Raw genomic sequence first — 19949 nt, 5'->3', positions numbered from 1 at the left:
AGGAGACTGAGTCCCAGAGAAGGAAAGCGGCCTGGGTTAGTGAGCGGTGACCGGTTGGAAGCCGGAATCAGGGTGACCACTGCCCCACCCTGTCCGACTTCCTGCTTGGTTCCCTGTGCCACTTCTGGCTCCCCCCCGGCCCTTCTCACCCCTGCCACGCCCTTCCCTTCCCTCCCTAACCTCCGCCTCCCATTCCAAAATCCAGGATGTATCCTCAGGAGGGCCCGGGAGGACCTGAGGAGAAACCAGGACCCCTGAAAAATAGGGTCAGGGAGGGGCAGTAAAGGCCCAGAGAGGAGCATGGCAGGGAGAGGGGCAAAACGATAGTGGGGAGAGGAAAGGCGGGAGGCTGATGTGGTGAAGATATTTTATTACCCCCAGAGGGGCGTGGAGGGGCTGTGACAGTGGGGAAGAGGCAGGGAGGAGGGTTGGGGAGCTCAGGTCTCGAAGCGCGGCAGGGAAGGGCCGGGGGAACCGTCTGCCAGCTGCCGGAGGTGAGAAGCCGCCTGGTCCAGTCGGAAGAGCTCCGTGCGGAGAGAGGACACCTGGGCGGGGGTGGGATGCTGTTCGGGGGCCCTGCCCTTCTTCCTCTGGGAGTACCGCTCCCCAGCTGCCACCCCCGGGCTTTGCCCTCTGTTGCCTGTGAGTCTCCCCATCCCCGGGGGTGGCCCCCAGAGCCAAGGTCCGGGCCAGGAGAGGGTGGAGTGATAGTTGGGGGTCCTGGCCCCTACCCCCCAGAGCGCCACCCTCCAGCCTCACCCTCTGCTGCTTCTGAGTCTCCCCGTCCCTCAGGGTGGCCCTCGGAGCCGGGGTCTGGGCCGGGAGGGCGTCCAGTTGCCGCTGAAGTTTCTGGCGGCGGGCGGCCAGGCGCTGGAGCAGGCTGTGGGGGTCCACCAGGCCCTGTGGGGAGGGGGGATTCTGATCCTCTCCCATGCCCCCCAGCCCCCTCCCAGCACCCCCGACCCTGGCTCCGGCCACCCTCACCTGCAGTTCCACGAAGGCGGAGGAGCGGCAGCCGAGCGGGGCCTGGGCCCAGCCCGGGGGGGCCATGGCTTCGGGGGGCAGCAGCCGCACAGGGCCACACTGTGCCAGCGTGGCCAGCGGCTCCAGGAAGCCCTCCAGGACCACACGCTCCCCAGGCTCCAAGCATCGCAGCAGCACTGCAGGGCAAGAGAGGGCAAGGGGGACAAAGGGGACAAGGAGGAGGGAGAATGAAGACCCTAGCTTCCTGCTCCCGACCTCTGAGCAATCGACCCTCCCTGCCCACCCGACTCCACTCAGTGCCTCCAGTCTGCAGCCACCCAGACTCCACCGACCCCAGCCCCAACATGCCTGACCTTGGGGCCGGGCCTTTCCCACCTGGTAGGTGGTCCACAGCCTCTCTGCCCTTGCCCGCCCCCGGATGCCCCTGCCTGACCTGGCGGCCGGGCCTTTCCAAGCTGGTAGGTGGTCCGCAGTGCTCCAGCCCCCCACCCGTCCCTGGCTCCCGGCTGCCCCCCGCCTGACCTTGGGGCCGGGCTTTCCCGAGCTGGTAGGTGGCCCGTAGCGCCCTGAGCGCCTGTACGACCTCCTGGACACGGGAGAAGTTCTGCTCCAGCTGCGGCTGGCGCCAGTGCTCCTGCCGGAAACCACGAGGCAACGGGGAGGACGTTGGCCCAGCGGGGATGGACACTGCACTGCAGCCCCACCCCCAGAAGCTCCAGGAGACCCTACGGTAACTGAGGGAGACCCCCAGAAACCCCAGGAGACCCTATAGTAACCGAGGGAGACCCCACAGAAACCTCAGGACACCCTCCAATAACAACCTTAAAGAATCCACAGAATAATTAACTGAGTGATGGTATTTATGGAGTGCCTACTGAATGCTAAGCACTGTCCTAAAGACTTTGGAAAGCACAGTAGAAGCAAGATCTATGAACTGTGATGTCTAGGAGCTTACAATCAAATCGGGGAGACTGACCGCACGTATTTATATATTTGGGGGCATCCCCAAGAAACCACGGGAGACCCTGCAGCAATAAAAATGATGATTTTCAAGCGCTTACTATGTGCCAAGCACTGTCCTGAGCACTGGGGCAGATAGAAAATAATCAGGCTGGACACCCTCCTGGTCCCAGATGAGGCTCACGGTCTACCGGGGAGGAAGAATGGGTAGTGAATCCCCATTTGACAAGTGAGGAAACTGAGGCACTGCAAAGTGAAGTGACTTGCCCAAGGTCACCCAGCAGACGAGTAATGGACGCAGAACAAGAACCCAGGTCCCTTGCCTCCCAGCCCGGGGCTCTTTCCTCTAGGTAGCTCTGTTTCTCAAAAACCACGGGAGGGGAGGGAGACCAGGTCAGACACACTCTTCACGCTGACACTATCACAACGCCCCAGGATATACTACAGGAAGCAAGTGGGGGGTCAGTGAGCCTGGGGTCCCCTCCCTATCTGACCGGTGATTTCAAAGCTCCCCAGGGTGATGCTCCGTAGGAGGGAGACCCCACTGCACTCGAACGCTCCCCTCCCCACACCAACCCTTCGCCACCCGTGCTCGCCCCGGGCCACGGCCCTCCCTCAGGGAGGCTGCGGGGACTCACCAGGCTGCGGGCGCTGGGGTAGGGGGCCACGGTGACGCTGGGGGCGGCCCGCCCGGGCAACCGCTGCCACAGCTCCTCGGCCAGAAAGGGCATGAGTGGAGCCAGGAGCCGCAGGCCGACGTCCGCGCAGGAGAACAGAGTCTGGGGCGGGCCGGGGGCGTGGGGCGAGCGCAGCAGTTCCGGCTTCACTGACTCCTGCAGAGGGGGACCGAAGGGTCGGGGCATGGCTCGCGGTGGGCAGGAATCACCCCAAACCGCCACCCCCGGGTGGCCCCCAGCCTTGTGGCCTGGACTTGGAAGCCCTGACGTCTGCCATCATTCCATTAATCAAAGGTATTTATTGAGTGTTTAGTATGGGCTGAGCACTGTGACAATAATCATAACTGTGATATTTGCTAAGCACCAACTGTGTGCCAATCACTATACGAGGCGCTGGGGTAGATTTAGGTTAATCAGGTCGGACACAGTCCCGGTCCCACATGGGGGTCCCGGTCTAAGTAGGAGAGAGAACAGGTATTAATAATGGCATTTATTAAGCACTTACTATGTGCAAAGCACTGTTCTAAGTGCTGGGGAGGTTACAAGGTGATCAGGTTGTCCCCTGGGGGCTCACAGTCTTCATCCCCATTTTACAGATGAGGTAACTGCGGTACAGAGAAGTGAAGTGACTTGCCCAAAGTCACACAGCTAATTGGCGGAGCTGGGATATGAACCCATGACCTCTGACTCCCAAGCCCGTGCTCTTTCCACTGAGCCACACTGCTTAAATCCCCATTTTACAGTTGAAGAAACTGAGGCACAGGGAAGTGAGGTGACTTGCCCAAGGTCACCAGCAGGAAAGTGGTGGAGCCAGGATTAGAACCCAGATCCTCTAATTCCCAGGTCCAAGCTCTTTCCACTAGGCCATGCTACTTACTAAGCACTTGGGAAAGAACAATACAACAGGGTGAGCAATTGTAATTGCTTATTGTTTGCCCAGCTCTGTACTGAGTGTTGGAGTAAATACAAGGACCATCAGGTCCCGCATGGGGCTCACAGTCTAAGTAGGGGGTAGTAGAACAAGTATCGAATTCCCATTTTGCACATGAGGGAAGTGACTTGCTCAAGGTCACACAGCACACAAGTGGTGGGGCCAGGATGAGAACCCAGGTCCTCAGACTCCAGGCCCAGGCTCTTTCTACTAGGCCACGCTGCTTCCCTCATAGACATCCCCACGTGGTTCCATGGCTCCTTTGTGGGGGTTTGTAGCTAGGATATGTTACCCCATACCCCCGTCTCCCCTCTTAGACTGCAAGCTTGGGTGGGCAAGGAATGTGTCTACCGATTCTGTTGAACTGTGCTCTCTCGAGCATTTAGTACACTGCTCTGTATATAGCAAGCGCTCAATAAATACCACCGATTGACTGGCCCCAGGAGGAGTCTGGGAACTCTCCCCTCCCCAGGACTTCAATAATAATAATAATAATAATAATGGCTTACTACGTGCAAAGCACTGTTCTAAGCGCAGGGGCGGTTACAAGGTGATCATGTTGTCCCACAGGGAGCTCACAGTCTTCATCCCCATTTTACAGATGAGGGAACTGAGGCCCAGAGAAGTTAAGTGACTTGCCCAAAGTCACACAGCTGACAAGTGGCTGAGCCAGGATTTGAACCCATGACCTCTAACTCCAAAGCCCATTCTCTTTCCACTAAGCCACCGTTACTTGGCGAGTTGCTCTTCATTGCTTTGGTTTCGGACAGTTCAGGGTGATGTCCCCGGGTCTGTCCATGCCTGAGACCACGGTGTCCGATCTGATTATCCTATCCTTCTCCCAGAGCTTCAGCCAGTGCTCAGCATGGAGTAAGGAGCCCCACTGGCCCTTCAATCAATCAATCGTATTTATTGAGCACTTACTGTGTGCACAACACTAAGCGCTTGGGAAGTACAAGTTGGCAACATATAGAGACGGTCCCTACCCAACAGTGGGCTCACAGTCTAGAAGATAGAGTAATAAATCCGTACAAACATATATACATATATACAGGTGCTGTGGGGAGGGGAAGGAGGTAAGGCGGGGGAGAGAGGAAGGAGGGGGCTCAGTCTGGGAAGGCCTCCTTCCTTGAGGTAACTGAGGCCCAGAGACTTGCCCAAAGTCACACAGCAGACAAGTGGCGGAGCCGGGATTTGAACCGATGACCTCAGACTCCAAAGCCTGCGCTCTTTCCACTGAGCCACATTACTAACGTGACCTTCATGCCCAGGGAAAGCCAGCTCCAAGTGGGTGCGGTCCACGGTGGAATCCGGGTCCCCGGACCGGTAGTCGGAAGCGGAGGCCGCAGAGCTGGGGGATGCCCCCAACACACCTTGAGAGAGGAGGGGGTCAGGAAGCGGATGAGGGCAGAGAGGAGGAGCTCAGCCGCTGCCACCCACCCGCTCCCGGCCTCTGCCCTGACTCTTCCCAACTCCAACCCCTCTGCCCCGTTCCAACTGTGTTACCCGCTGTCCGGCCAATGGAGGTGTGTGCCAGACTCCCGAGCAGGAGGAGGCAGGTCACCGCGAGTTCCTTAGGAGGGCTCTCAGACCACTGGGAACGTGGAGTCTACACTCCTGAGAGGGAGGGAGATGTTAAGATGTGCCGCCTTGGAAGGTTAGGGTTCAGCTTCTGGGTTCAGCTAAGCAGTGGGCCAGTGGATCAGACAATTTGGCCCCTCTAGTAACATGAGAGGCAGCGTGGCTTAATGGAAAGAGCACAGGCTTGGGAGTCAGGGGTCGTGGGTTCTAATCCCGGCTCCACCATGTGTCAGCGGTGTGATCTTGGGCAAGCCACTTCATTTCTCTGTGCCTCAGTTACCTCATCTGTAAAATGGGGATTAAGACTGTGAGCCCCGCGTGGGACAACCTGATAACCTTCGGTCTCCCCCAGTGATTAGAACAGGGCTTGGCACATAGCAGCACTTAGCAAATACCATTATTATTAAATACCATTATCATTGTTATTATTGTGACGACTGATTTTCAAGCACTGTTGTAGCCCTGGGGTACAAAATGGGGATTAAAAGTATGAGCCCCACGTGGGACAATCTGATTACCCCGCATCTAATCCATCGCTTAGAACAGTGCTTAGCACTTAGCGATAATTATTATTACCCGCTGTTGGGTAGGGACTGTTTCTATATATTGCCAACTTGTACTTCCCAAGCGCTTAGTACAGTGGACTGCACACAGTAAGCGCTCAATCAATATGACTGAATGAATGAATGAATGAGGACCATTCCCTGAGGAGGGAGGTGGGAAATGAGAAATGGTGTGGGGCTGGGCCCTCTTCCAGCCAGGCCCAGCTCCGCCACATGTCTGCTGTGTGACTTTGGGCAAGTCACTTAACTTCTCTGAGCCTCAGTTGCCTCATCTGTAAAATGGTGATTAAGACTGTGAGCCCCACGTGGGCAACTTGATCCCATTGTATCCCCCCAGCACTTAGAACAGTGCTTTGCACATAGTAAGTGCTTAACAAATGCCATTATTATTATTATTATTATTATTATTACTCCCTCGCGGCCCCGCCGCCTACCAGGTAAACGTCGCAGAAGCTGTGCAGCCAGAAGTCGTGCAGGGAGCGGGTGACAGACGGGAGGTCGCGGGCTAGGAAGCCCCACTGGCAGTCAGCTGCAGTGAGCGCCAGACGGCTCAGGACCCAGGCGTCCATGGGGGACGAAGGCAGCACCTGGGGGTGGCCGGGGTCAAGGAAGGCGGAGGTGGCTCCAGCCAGGCGTCCCACCCCGCCATCCCTGCCTCCTCTCCCATCCTGGAGGCCGCCCCGCTCTCCCATCAGCACTCACCTCCTCAGCAGGCAAGGGGCAGAAGTCATCCCGCAGGGCCCTGAGCACGAAGCGGACAGCGTTCCAGATCTTGTTGCAGAAATGCCGGCAGCTCAGCACCTCGCTGACGGCCAGGTTCACATCGTCACCTGTGGGGAGCGGCATAAGGGAGGGGGTAACGGGGTCAGCATAGGGTCCGCCCAGGCCCCCCCCACCCTCCTACCCCAGCCCCGGCCCCCCCCTCACCCTGGGCTCCATGGGAGCAGAGCGTGAACCGGAGGGCGTCCGTCCCACACTCGGGGATTCCCTGGGGGAAATCTTTTTTCTGGAAATAATAATAATGACGACAATAACTAGTATCTGTTAACGCTTACTATGCGCCAAATCTGTTCTAAGCATCAGCGTGGACACAAGTTAATCAGGTTGGACACAGTCCCTGTCCCACATGGGGCTCACAGTCTAAGTAGGAGGGAATATAATTAACCCCCATTTTACACTGAGGAAAAGGAGGCATAGAGAAGTGAAGTGACTTGCCTAAGGTTAGTGGCCGAGTTGGAATTAGATCCCAATTCCAGGAATTAGGTCCTCTGGCTCCCAGGCCAGTAGTCTTGACTCTAGGTCAACAGTGGTGACGGTGGGGCTGGGAGCAGACGGACCAGCCGAGGGCCCCGGGGGGACGGAAGGGGTGACAGTTTAGAGTGGGGGAGATGGGCTGAGGGGTGGTGGGGGGCCTGGGGAGTCAACGGGGGCTGAGGGTCCCCACCAGGCCGGTGGCTGCGATGTCCAGCTCCTTGGGATCCAGGTTTCCGTCTCTCAGCTTGTCCTGCAGCACCTGGGGGTGGGGGCAGGGTCAGGAGGCTCCGCAGCCTCTCCCTGCTCTGGGCCCCCTCCCCTGCTCCCCCAGCACCCCCCGACCCCCGCCACCTTCAGCTCCGCGCCCTGGATCACGTCCCTGGGGTCCAGCACGTTGCCCAGAGATTTGCTCATCTTCCTGCCCTGCCCGTCCCGGACCATCGAGTGCAGGAGGACCTAGGGGAAGCAGGGAGGGATGTGGGATGTAGGGGCTGGGCTTGAGTCCAAGACCCCCTCCTTCCCCCCGACAATCACTGCCTCTCAGGCAGCCCCTCCTGGGGCAGCAAAAGAGGACTCTGGAAGGGAGGGAGAGAAGGAGGAGAAGGAGGAGGAGGAGGAGGAATATTTACTATTTAGATGTGCATATAGCTTTAATTCTTATTTGCTCTGATGACTTTGACACCTGTCTCCATGTTTTGTTTTGTCACCTGTCCCCCCCTTCTAGACTGTGAGACCGTTGTTGGTTAGGGACCGTCTCTAGAAGTTGCCAACTTGTACTTCCCAAGCGCTTAGTCCAGTGCTCTGCACCCAGTAAGCGCTCAATTCATTTATTCATTCATTCAATCATATTTATTGAGTGCTTACTGTGTGCAGAGCACTGGACTAAGCACTTGGGAAGTCCAAGTTGACAACATCTAGAGACGATCCCTACCCAACAGCGGGCTCACAGTCTAGAAGGGGGAGACAGACGACAAAACAAAACATATTAACAAAATAAAATAAATAGAATAAATATGTACAAGTAAAATAAATAAATAGCGTAATAAATATGTAATCAATCAATCAGTCGTATTTATTAAGCACTTACTGGGTGCAGAGCACTGCACTAAGCGCTTGGGAAGTACAATCAATCAATCAATCGTATTTATTGAGCACTTACTGTGTGCAGAGCACTATACTAAGCGCTTGGGAAGTACAAGTTGGCAACAACGTACAAACATATATACATATATACAGGTGCTGTGGGGAGGGGAAGGAGGTATGAATGAATGACTGAAAAGGAAGGAGGCAAAGGGCCCCAAGATGGGACACAGAAGGACTGCAAGATGTCACACTTTGTTCTGGGGGAGCCTATTAGACCGGGGAAGGGAGTCCAGAAAGGAGCAGAGGAGGGAGTCCGGGGTGGGGGGGTATGCAGGGGAGTCTGGCAGAGAGAGTCCAGAGGGGAGTCTAGTGGGAAGCAGAGAAGGGAGGCCAGAGGTGAAAGCGGAGGGGAGAGGGGAGCTTACCTCGGTGAAGGGCAGCTGTCCGGTCAGCTGGGTCCCTAGCATGACCATTCGGGCCACCCAGAAGAGAAGAAGATCACTGCCTGTCTCCATGAGGGACAGCGGGTAGAAGCGGGCCAGGTCGAGGGTCTGCAAGGGACCGGTTTGGGTGGGGAGAGGGCTCTCAGAGGGGCCTTCCCTTTCCGGGATCGGCCCCCTCCCACCCCCGCCGCTCCTCCCCTCCGGCTCACCTGCCGGGGCCAGCCCAGCGCGGCGAAGGGGAAGAGAGCCGAGGAGAACCAAGTGTCCAGGACGTCGGGGTCTGTGGGGAAGGAAGTGGGGGGTGAGGGAGGTATCAGAACCAGGCCCCCTCCACCCCCTGCCCCTGCTGACCCGCTCCCCGGACTTGCCCCTCTCCAGCGTCAGCTCCCGGGCCGGGCTCCCGGTCAGCCTGGCCGCCGCGTCTCTGGCTTCGGCTTCCGAGCGGCCGACGACCCAGCATTCTTCACTGCCTCCCTACGGCGCGGCAGGGGAGGGGGGTCAGCAGCAGGTGTGGGGACCCTAGTTCTTATTTTTGCCTAATGATGTCTATTAAACGCCGACTAGATGTCAGGTACTGTTCTAAGCGCTGAGGGAGATACAAGGTAATCAGGTTGGATGTACGTGGTCCCTGTCCCACATGGGGCTAAATTAGAGGGAGGAGGATTTAATCCCCATTTTGCAGATGAGGTAACTGAGACCCTGAGAAGTGAAATGACTTGCCCAAGGCCACACAGCAGACAAGTCTTAGACTGTAAGCTCACTGTGGATGGCGAACACGGCTACCAACTCTGTTGTACTGGACTCTCCCAAGCGCTTAGTGCAGTGCTCTGTGCATAGAAAGAGCTCAAATACACGTGGCTCAGTGGAAAGAGCACGGGCTTTGGAGTCAGAAGTCATGGGTTCGAATCCTGGCTCCTCCACAAGTCTGCTGTGTGACCTTGGGCAAGTCACTTAACTTCTCTGAGCCTCAGTTACCTCATCTGTAAAATGGCGATTAAGACTGTGAGCCCCACATGGGACAACCTCATCACCTTGTATCCCCCCCAGCATTTAGAACAGTGCTTTGTACATAGTAAATGCTTAACAAATGCCATCATTATTATCATTATTATTATTATTAAGTAGATACTGATGATGAAGTGCTGGAGTCAGGATTAGAATTTAGGTCCTTTGGCTTCCAGGCCTGGGCTTTTCCCACCAGACCACACTCTGTGCCCGCCCCCCCGCCTCCCAACGCCTGCTCTTTTTTTTTTAAAAAAAGGTATTTGTTATGCACCTAATAATAATGATGGCATTTGTTAAGCTCTTACTATGTGCAAAGCACTGTTCTAGGCGCTGGGAAGGATACAAGGCGATCAGATTGTCCCCAGGGGGGCTCACGGTCTTCATCCCCATTTTACAGATGAGGGAACTGAGGCACAGAGAAGTGACTTGCCCAAAGTCACACGGCTGACAGCTGGCGGAGCCGGGATTTGAACCCATGACCTCTGGCTCCCAAGCCCGGGCTCTTTCCATTGAGCCACACGCCTGACACTGTTCTAAGCACTGGAGTAGATACAAGGTGATCAGGTTGGACACAGTCCCTGCCCCACATGAACCCCGCTCCCCTCTGCGATCCAGGCGTTGTGGCGTCCAGTCCCCCAAGCCCCCCTCACCTGCTCGCGGACCACCCGATAGGCCGGGATCTGGTGACCCCACCACAGCTGCCGGGAGATGCACCAATCGCTGAGGATGGAAATTGTTGGGTGGTCCCGGCCTGCCCCGCCCCATCTGCCGCCTTGCCTCCCCTGCCCAGTGCTCCCAGTTACCTTCTGTGGGCAAACCACTGGTGCCACTTCTTTTGGTGGAAGTTGGGGGTGAGGCGGAGAGACCCGGAGGCCACAGCCTGGGGAGCAACGGGGGCAGAGGGAGTTCAGAGCCGGCCGCCCCCGGCCCGCGCTCCCAGCCGCCCCGACCCCTCGGGGGTCACCGGTACTCCAGGAAACAGTGTCTGTGGTGGTCAAGCACTTACTATGTGCCAAGCATTGTATTAAGCGCTGGGGTACATACAAGATCATCAGGTCGGTCACAGTCCCTTTCCCACTTGGGGCTCACGGTCTAAGGAGGCTGGGGAACACGACAGATCACTAGAGCAGGAGACCCTCGGGCTCCCTCTGCTTCCTACCCTCCTCACACCAAAGATCCGTCAGGAAGTCTAACCTTCTTCCCTCCCGCTGCAGACCCACCTGCGCCGCCCGTTCTCCCATCTCCTGGCAGCGGACAAACCACTGGCTCTTGAGCAGATATTCCACCACGTCTCCGGACCGGCTGCAGGGGAGGGGAAGTCCAGTCCTCGCCTCCCTCCCGGTGCCCCCTTGACCTTCCGGGACCCGGGGGTCCCGCTCCCAGCCTCCACCCTCGCCAATCAGTCTTCTTGGTGAGAAGGTCCTATCCTCCCCATCACCCCCTTGATGGGTGGTTCAGCCTTTCTCAGCATCCCTATACAACTCCTCAGCACTGATCCCTTAGGGTGGGAGATCCCACCACCATTTCCCCTCCCAGTCCATCATGGGTTTACCCGGGTGGGACAATCTGCCACCCCCCCCGACCAGTCTGTCCCGGTCTGACCCAGAGGGACGATTCACCACCCCTCAATGACCCATTACGGTCTGACCCAAGAGGGCAACCTGCTGCTTCTCCACACATCAGTCCATTATGGACTGTCCTGGGGGGGGTGGGCTGTACAGGAAGTCGGAGAGAAGGGGCTGCTCTCCTGGGGGTGAGGGTCCGGACGGAGGGGGTCACCTGCAGAGAGGAAGCACCATGGGGTGGTCCCGAACCCCCCGGAACAGGCCCCGCTCTTTCAGCGCTGAAACAATCTTCTCCCGGGCTTCAAAGCGATGGAGACCCTGGGTTGGAGAGGAGGTGGAGCGGATGGAGCTGCTGGCCCCACCCTCTGGGGGAGGGTAGGGGGGCTACCCAGGGCCAGGGAAGGGGGAGTAGAAAGGGCTGTCTCAGGGGGGCGGAGGGGACCAAGCAATTAGTCCAGTGCTCTGCATACAGAAAGCGCTCAATAAATACCATCAATTGATTGTTTGATGTTCTAGGGAAAGGGAAGGGGCTGTCTCAGGGTTAGGGAAGGGGCTGACTAGGGGTTTGGAGGGGAGGAGGGGACCGTTGCGGGCTGGGGGACTCTCCTGCGGCAGGTGTCCAGGGTCCCAGCCGCTACCTGCAGCCAGTCTCCGCTCTGGGGGCTCATGGTCCCATCCTCCTCGATGACCGGCAGCGGGGTCAGCCCATGTCGGGCTCCCATCTCCTCATCGGCGTAGCTGTGGGCTGGAGTCACCTTTACCGCCCCTGGGGGAGGCAGCAGATGGGGGCAACGGGGGCATGGGCGCTCAGATCCCCTGGGCCTGGCATCTCCCCGCTGGTCCCTGCCCACCCCCTAGCTCTCTCCTCTCCCTGGGGCCAACCAGATCCCGCCTTCAGCCCCAGCCAACCCCTGCTGCCTTTCCATCTTAGCTGCCTCTCGACCCTCTGGTCCTAATCCCCAGCCCACTCACCGGTGCCCACCTGGGGCTGGACACTGGAGTCGGTGATGAGCGGAAGGGTCTGCCCGGTCAGCGGGTGGAGGAGATGGTGGCCGTGGAGAGCCTGAGGTTGGGAGAGAAGGGAGCGGGAAAAGGGGGAGTCAGAAGGGGAAGGGGCACGGGGGGTGGCCAGAAGGATAGGGGAGAAGGGGACGACCTGAGGGGAAGGGCTGGTTACCGCATAGCGAGCGTCATCAGGGTGGACGGCGACGGCCACGTCTCCGGGCAGGGTCTCTGGCCGAGTGGTCCCCACGATGACCTCTGTGCCTGGGGGACCCTCACGGGGTTGGATGTGCCCGGTCACCCCCCTCCCCTGCGCCGGGCCCTTGAGGGGTGTGGTCAGAGGGGGCCCGTGGGCAGACTGGAGTGAGAGTGGGGTCCCACTGGGAGACCCTGGGAAAGGGAAGACCACCCAGGTGGCACAGTGGGAAGGGCCTGGGACAGTAGGTGGGGGTCCCCACCCCAGAGCGGGGATAGCCGGTACGGTCCGGGGGCTCACCTGGGTCCCCATCCACAGGGAAGGCGACGGAGACGAGGAGGCCGAAGGGGACAGGGTGGGGGCAGCCGGGGGGACGGAGTACGGTACGGCCAGTCAGGGGGCGGCTCTCCACCTGCGGCAGGGGACACGTGACCGGGACCCCTCCGGGAGGCCGCCCCACCCACCTCCCCCTTCCACGTCCTCCGCCGCCCCCCGCCGCGGCCCGGCACCTCGATGTCGGAGATGGCCGATCGCAGCGCACATGACCAGCTGACCAGCCGCCGCCGCCGGTACAGGAGCCCGGACCGGTGCAGATGGACGAAGGCTTCGGTGACTGCTGCCGAGGAACCCTGAAGGGGGAACGGCGAGGGGTGGGGGCGTCTTGTCTCCAGCCCCTCCCCTCGGCCTCTTGGGGACCAGCCCTGCCCCCCAGGACCCCTGAGGGTTTCAGGCCGAGACTCACGGGGTCCATGGTGAAGCATTCTCGATCCCAGTCCAGGGAGGCCCCCAGCGCCCGGAGCTGGTCACAGATCTCTCCCCCTTTCCTGCCGGGGTGAACACGGCGGGCCGGTGGCAACCCCCATCCATCCCCACGCCTCCCCTCCCACGCTGTGGCCATGTGCCCCACCACCCCGGACAACAATGGTATGGCCTAACCCACCCAACAACCCCCTCCAGGGCCAGGTGCAACATCCACTACCCGCTTCTCCCCCCGCCCCTGCCCTTGGCACCGGTGGTCTGGTCCAGTCAGGTTCAGAGTCGAGTGCCCACTTCTCCCCCCAAATGCCCTTCACAATGCACTGTTGGGTAGGAACTGTCTCTATATGTTGCCAATTTGTACTTCCCAAGTGCTTAGTACAGTGCTCTGCACACAGTAAGCGCTCAATAAATTCGACTGATGAAGGTCCGGTCCAGCCAGGCTCAGGTGCACCATCCAGTACCCACTTCTTCCCGCCGCTGCCCCGACACCACTGGTCTAGTCAAGTGTCTACCAGCTCGGTTATACTGTACTCTCTCCCAAGTGCTAGTACAGCACTTAATAATCAATAGATACCACTGATTAATTGATTAGGGGTGGCATTCAACACCCCCACCCCCCGACCGCCCCCAGACACCGATGGTCCGTCCTGCCCCTCGGCTTTGCTGGGGGTTCCTGGGGTGGTGGGGGATGACCGAGCTAGATGCAGGGTAGCAGCTTTTCTCCTCGACCCTCTCCCCATCACAGACTCTACTCACTCCTCCTTCCACCTCCACACCTCCCTCAGGAAGTCCTCCCGGCTCAGCTCGTGTCGCCGGACGCCCCGTTCCTTCCACAGCTGTTTCTCCACCACGGCCTGCAAGGGACGGCAGGCAACGGTAGCCACTGAGTGCCCTGCGGTGGGGGCAGCGTGCCAAAACGGCCGCTGGGGAAACTACAGTGGAGTGGGAGGGCCGGGGTCTATTGCCTGGCCACAAGCTGACACTCCACACACCAGTGACAGAGGCAGGTCAATACCACTGATGGATTGACGGGAATTCACGGGAGGGTGGGGATGCTACACGGGAGAAGACTCCCAGCATCTTCTAGGAACCGAGCAGGCAAGAGGAGCGGGAGGATGGGAAAGAGGAAGGACACGGGTAGCGGGGAGCACTGTAGTCTAGTGGAAAGAGCCTGAGAATCAGAAGACCTGGGTTCTTACCTGTTGTGGGACTTCACTTCTCTCTGGCTCAGTTTCCTCAACTGTAAAATGGGGATTCAATCCCCGTTCCCCCTCCTATTTACAGGGTGAGCCCCACATGGGACAGGGACCGTATCCGACCCGACCTTAACTTGTACCTACCCCAGCGTTTAGAACACAACATGACACACAGTAAGTGCTTAAGAAATACCATTAAGGAGGAGGGGTGGTAGTAATAGTAGTTTCTGTGCACCCCCTTTACAATACTATTACTAAAAATAACATTAAGAAAAGTAGTTGCAGCATTTTTAAGGACTATGTACCATGCACTCTACTAAACGCTGTGGCAGATACAACATGATCAGGCAGTCAACTGTACTTACTGAGAGCTTACTGTGTGCAGAGAACTGTACTAACTGCTTGGAAGAGCACAATATAACAATATAACAGAAGCATTCTCTGCCCACAATGAGCTCACACTCTAGAGGCGGTGACAGGGCTTAATATAAATAATATTAGTATAGGCTACACTACTTCTCATCTGAAGAGATGGTGCACTGTACTAAGCACTTGAAAGTTCAGAAAAACCAAGCAATCTGTTCCATGCCCACTAGGAGCTTCCACTCTAATGTAGGAGACCAGCATAAACATATTTACAGCAAACATTTGAGTTGTAAAATATTTCAAAGAGAGGGGAGAGGAAGGAAGGAGAGGAGGGGGTGAAGGGAGAGGAGGAGGAGGAAGAAGAGGAGGGGATGGAGGGAGGAGATGATAATGAGAAGGGTCAGTAGAGGCTCACCTGAGTGGCGATCCCGGCGTGATCCGAACCTGGGATCCAGAGCACCCGGTCCCCCCGCATCCTGTGCCTGAGACAGGGGGCACAGACCCTCTGAGCCAGCCCAGACCCCCTTCTTGCTTGCGCCCGCAATCAGAACCCAGGTGGCCCAGACCTCCCCCTGCCAGCCCCGGCAGCCCCTCACCGGTGCACGATGGCGTCCTGGATGGACACGATGAGTGTGTGGCTGAGGTTGGGGAGAGCCGTTCCAGCCCACCCCCTCCAACTGCCCCCAGCCCCTCGGCAGCTCCCTTGAACCCCGGTGGCCCCTGCGCCCTGCCCCCAGCCACTGAGGCCCCTGCAGCCCCTCACCAGCTCATGATGGCAACCTGGACGGCCACGGTGAGCAGATGGCCGAGGAGCAGGGAGCCATCCCCCACCCTCCCTGGCTCCCCCCAGCCCCCCCAGCGGCCCCTCACCAGCGCACGATGGCGTCCTGGATGGCCACCGTGAGCGCGTGGCCGAGGTGCAGGGAGCCGGTGACGTTGGGTGGTGGGATGCACATGGAGAAGGTGGCGCCTGAAGCCTGAGGCAGCTGGGTCTGAGGCAGAGGCACAGCTGCTGCGGACGCCGGCCTGGGGGGTAGCGCCCCTTACTGCCGCTTCAGAGCGGGGTGGAGGAAGAGCCCGGGCCACTTAGGGCCCTAGGCAGACGAGGGGGCCGGGGCTGGGCACCTCTGCCCCAGGCCAAAACCAACCCTCTCCGGCACCCACCTGCTCCTGCCTTCCCTGTGTGATTGGCTGCATCGTCCCCTGACCCCCACCCCACCGCTGGCCCTGTGGTCCAGGGGTCCCCTCGAGTCTGGGGGTGATGGACCTGGTCACACTGACTGCTCCTGGGGGTGACAAACAGTGAGTGAGAGAGACAGAGAGAGAGAGGTCTTGCTTCAGAGAGATAGGTGGGGGCAGGAGAGTTGGGGACAGTCAGAAGGGGCAGAGTGAGTGTGTGTGTGTGTGTGTGTGTGTGTGTGTGTGTGTATTCTTGTGTCAAAGAGAGAAAGGTGGAGGACTAGAGAGCTGAAGGGGGGACTGGGGAACAGTCTCATATTCCAGAGAGAAGGGGGGCATTGTGTGTGTGTATGTGCGTGTTTTCTTGTATCAAAGAGGAAAAGGCAGGGGATGGGGAAAGCTGGGAAGGATGGATGCTCTCATGTCCCAGAGAGAAGGGGGGAGTGGAGGGAGGGAGGAAGGGAGAGAGTGAGTGTGTGTGCGTGCACACATGTGTGCTCTTGTGTCAACAGGAGAAAGGTGGGGAAAGGTGGGGAATGGTGGAAAATGCTCTCAAGTCTCAGAGAGAAGAGTATGTGTGCCTGGGGACAGGGAGAGGACCTCTCATGCCCAGAAAGAAAGCGGAGGGGGACAGTGGAGGAAGGTGTCATGACCCAGAGAGGACGCTGGGAAGGTCCCAGGGCCTGGGGACAGGGGGAAGCCCCCTCCCACCCCGGAGGATGGGGCTCTGAAGGGCAGCTGGCTTCAGTGGGGGCAGGGCGGGGCCGGACGCTCTGTCCCGGCAGAAGGCAACGAGCCGTACCTGGTATTCTGGTTTGAAGAAGCCCTCGCCGACCCACCACGGGTACCAGGCCGCCTCGACGTAACGGGGGCTGTAGGCCGGGGGCAGCGGGACTTGGACATCTGGTGGAACGGAGAAGGGACTGAGCCCCTCGTCCCTGAGGAGGACACGGGAAGGACGAAAGCCCTGGGGGGCGAAGGCTCTCAGAAAGGAAGCCCTGATGTGGGTCAGGCAGGGGGAGAGGGGCCCTGAGCCATCCCATCCCAGGGCCCCACTCACCCTTCTTCTGCCCCGGCTCTGTAGGGACTTCGTACAAGACGATCTCCTTGGGGGTCCAGGCCTTACCTGGCCCTGAAGGCTGCTGGGAAATGAATCGCAGAGGATGCTGGGAGACTAGGCCCCAAACTGGACCTGAGCTCCAACCTGGGAGCCCCCGACAGTCTGTCACCCCCCAGCCCCTCCCCACCTTACCTTGTTCTTGGTCAGCACCGCAGCCTCCAGGACCGCCTGCCTCTCCCGGAGCCGTTTCTGCTTCTCCTCCCGGTTGCGCCGGAGGGCGGGGGCCCCGTGGGGATCCGGTTGAGAGGAGAGGGGGTGGGTGCCCCCCCGGGGAGGCCGCAGTCCCCTCAACGGGGGCCGTAGGGGGCCCAGGGGCAGGGGCGGCATGGGGAAAAAGGAGGGTGAGACTGGGGGGTTTCTGGAGCCCGGGATCCGCACCTGGAAGGGGGGAGGTGGGAGTCACAGGAGGATGAGGGGCAGGACCCCCACGCCCACTACTATCTGTTTACTTCTCCACAATGGCCCCAAATCTCCCTCCCGTCCCACCCTTATATAAATATCTGTCTCCCCTGCTAGACTGTAAGCCTGCTGTGGGCAGGGAACATGTCTACCAACTCTGTCATAGCGTCCTCTCCCAAGCGCCTAGTACAGTGCTCTGCAGCACTCAATAAATACCATTGATTGATTGATCCATTCTCCGTCCAGCTCCGCCAGCAGCCTGCTCTGTGACCATGAGCAAGGCATGGGCAACCCCTCCGGGCCTCAATTAATCAATGGTATTTATTGAGTGTTTACTGTGTACAGAACACTGTACTAAGTGCTTCAGAGAGGACGACACACGAGTGTCATTCATTCATTCATTCAATCGTATTTATTGAGCGCTTATTGTGTGCAGAGCACTGGACTAAGCGCTTGGGAAGTCCAAGTTGGCAACATATACAGTCCCTACCCAACAGCGGGCTCACAGTCTAGAAGGGGGAGACAGAGAACAAAACTAAACATATTAACAAATTAACAAAATAAAATAAATAGAATAAATACGTACAGACACATCCCTGCTCACAAGGAACTTACAGTCTCAGCTTCTGAATAATGGGGATTCAAAACCTGTTCTGTCTACCCCTTAATAATAATAGTAATTGTTATGGTATTTGTTAAGTGCTTATTATCTGCCAGGCACTGTACTAAGAGAAGCAGCGTGGCTCAGTGGAACGAGCCCGGGCTTTGGAGTCAGAGGTCATGGGTTCGAATCCCAGCTCTGCCAAATTGTCAGCTGGGTGACCCTGGGCCAGTCACTTAACTTATCTGGGACTCAGTTACCTCATCTGTAAAATGGGGATGAAGACTGTGAGCCCCCCGTGGGACAACCTGATCACTTTGTAACCTCCCCAGCGCTTAGAACAGTGCTTTGCACATAGTAAGCGCTTAATAAATGCCATTATTATTATTATACAGGTGCTGTGGGGAGGGGAAGGAGGTAAGGCGGGGCGCTTAACAGGTAAGAAGCAGCGTGGCTCGGTGGAAAGAGCCCGGGCTTTGGAGTCCGAGGTCATGGGTTCAAATCCCGGCTCCGCCAACTGACAGCTGTGTTTTAGGCAAGTCACTTCACTTCTCTGTGCCTCAGTTCCCTCAGCTGTAAAATGGGGATTAAGACTGTGAGCCCCCCGTGGGACAAAACTGATCACCTTGTAACCTCCCCAGCGCTTAGAACAGTGCTTTGCACATAGTAAGCGCTTAACAAATACCGTCATCATTATTATTATTATTATTACCACAGCTGTTATTAACACCACGTCTATCATCTCACACACAGACACACACTCACCCCTACATCTTCAGCGCAGCCCTGTCCTCCGCCCTCGTGCAGTCCTCCGACGGGGTCCTCCGCTATCCCAGGGGGCCCCGCGGCGCCCGACCCCTGGAACTCTATGCGCCAATGGCGGCCGCCGAGGGCCGGCGAGATCGACGCGCGCATGCGCCTAACGCCCCACCGCCCGGGGGCCCCGCCCTCCTCGGCGGTGACGTCACGGTGGGAGCGGCGGCCACGCCCACTCCGCCTCACGGGACGCTGCCCCTCAATCAATCTATCAATCGTATTTATTGAGCGCTTACTGAGTGCAGAGCACTGTACTAAACGCTTGGGAAGGAAAAGGGCGAGAGACAGAGGAAATAAGTTAGAGAGGCAGAAGAGGAGGGAGACAGAGAACCGGAGGGGGACAAAGATCCCAGCCCTGCTGCCTGTCAGCTGTGTGACTTTGGGCAAGTCCTTTAACTTCTCTGGGCCTCAGTTACCTCATCTGTAAAATGGGGATGAAGATTGTGAACCCCACATGGGACCTGATCACTTTGTATCCTCCCCAGCGCTTAGAACAGTGTTTCTCTATTTATTATTACTCTATTTATTATTACTCTATTTCTCTATTTTTTATTTATTTTACTTGTACATATCTATTCTATTTATTTTATTTTGTTAGTATGTTTGGTTTTGTTCTCTGTCTCCCCCTTTTAGACTGTGAGCCCACTGTTGGGTAGGGACTGTCTCTATATGTTGCCAACTTGCACTTCCCAAGCGCTTAGTACAGTGCTCTGCACACAGTAAGCGCTCAATAAATACGATTGATTGATTTGCACATAGTAAGCACTTAACAAATACCAAAATTATTATTATTAGAGGAAGAAGGGAGACTGAGGAGAGAATAGGAGGGAGGGGGAGATTGAGGGAGAGATGGTGGAAGGAGAAAGACGGACAATGGTGAAAGAGGCAGAGAATAGATGGGATGGGGAGATAGAGAGACAGAGGAAGAAGGAAGACAGGAGAGGGGGAGAGTGGAAGAGATAAAGGAAGGAGACAGAGAAGAGGGAGAAAGGCAGGGACAGGAGATAGAGGAAGAGATAAAGAAGAGAGAAGGGGAGATAGAAAGGGAAAGATAAAGGAGAGAGGAGACAGAATTGGAGAGATGGAGGAAGAGATACAGTAAAGAAGGGAGACAGAATAGGAGGGGCAGAGCTAGAAGAGCAGCATGGCCTAGTGGAAGGAGCCCACACCTGGGTTCTAATCCTACCTCGGACACTTGTCTGCTACGTGACCTGGGGCAAATCACTTACCTTCTCTGTGCCTCAATTTTTGCATGTAAGTGGGGTATGC

The 19949-nt window shown here is 57.6% G+C and overlaps 1 protein-coding gene across 3 annotated transcripts; it reads right to left on the bottom strand.

The window, feature by feature from the left end:
• Window positions 1–355: 355 nt before the first annotated feature.
• Window positions 356–18725, bottom strand: VARS2 (valyl-tRNA synthetase 2, mitochondrial). 3 transcript variants are annotated; one of them, XM_038768610.1, is made up of 30 exons: window positions 18630–18725; window positions 16997–17242; window positions 16805–16886; window positions 16547–16647; window positions 15436–15557; window positions 14981–15047; window positions 13760–13857; window positions 12987–13068; window positions 12754–12873; window positions 12545–12656; window positions 12224–12312; window positions 12019–12109; window positions 11685–11812; window positions 11261–11364; window positions 10702–10783; window positions 10285–10361; window positions 10132–10201; window positions 8845–8950; window positions 8686–8756; window positions 8459–8584; window positions 7302–7406; window positions 7141–7209; window positions 6624–6702; window positions 6399–6526; window positions 6131–6283; window positions 2583–2777; window positions 1507–1618; window positions 985–1160; window positions 760–900; window positions 356–545 (listed from the first exon to the last, which is right to left on the bottom strand). In XM_038768610.1, the coding sequence occupies exons 2-30, from the start codon at window positions 17189–17191 to the stop codon at window positions 438–440; spliced, it is 3189 nt and encodes a 1062-aa protein (XP_038624538.1). In that variant the 5' UTR covers window positions 17192–17242; window positions 18630–18725; the 3' UTR covers window positions 356–437. The 3 variants fall into 3 exon arrangements, 2 of the variants coding, with proteins under 2 accessions (XP_038624538.1, XP_038624539.1); XM_038768611.1 differs by having other exon boundaries at window positions 16805–16883; XR_005456471.1 differs by lacking the exons at window positions 356–545; window positions 760–900; window positions 985–1160; window positions 1507–1618; window positions 2583–2777 and adding exons at window positions 4822–4925; window positions 5059–5169.
• Between the last annotated feature and the right edge of the window lie 1224 nt (window positions 18726–19949).

The sequence above is a fragment of the Tachyglossus aculeatus genome, chromosome Y4, assembly GCF_015852505.1.
Source record: "Tachyglossus aculeatus isolate mTacAcu1 chromosome Y4, mTacAcu1.pri, whole genome shotgun sequence".
Taxonomy (NCBI): Eukaryota; Metazoa; Chordata; class Mammalia; order Monotremata; family Tachyglossidae; genus Tachyglossus; species Tachyglossus aculeatus.
The sequence above is the reverse complement of the archived record's forward strand: the minus strand, read 5'-3'. Positions and strand labels throughout refer to the sequence as shown.

Excerpts from the sequence above, each read along its gene's own strand:
- VARS2 (XM_038768610.1), bottom strand. The coding sequence starts at position 17,191 with ATGCCGCCCCTGCCCCTGGGCCCCCTACGGCCCCCGTTGAGGGGACTG. Across the intron at positions 16,648-16,804 it reads AGAGCCGGGGCAGAAGAAGG|ATGTCCAAGTCCCGCTGCCC; the intron begins GTGAGTGGGGCC and ends CCGTTCCACCAG. Across the intron at positions 10,784-11,260 it reads ATGGTGCTTCCTCTCTGCAG|CCGGTCCGGAGACGTGGTGG; the intron begins GTGACCCCCTCC and ends CCTCCCCTGCAG.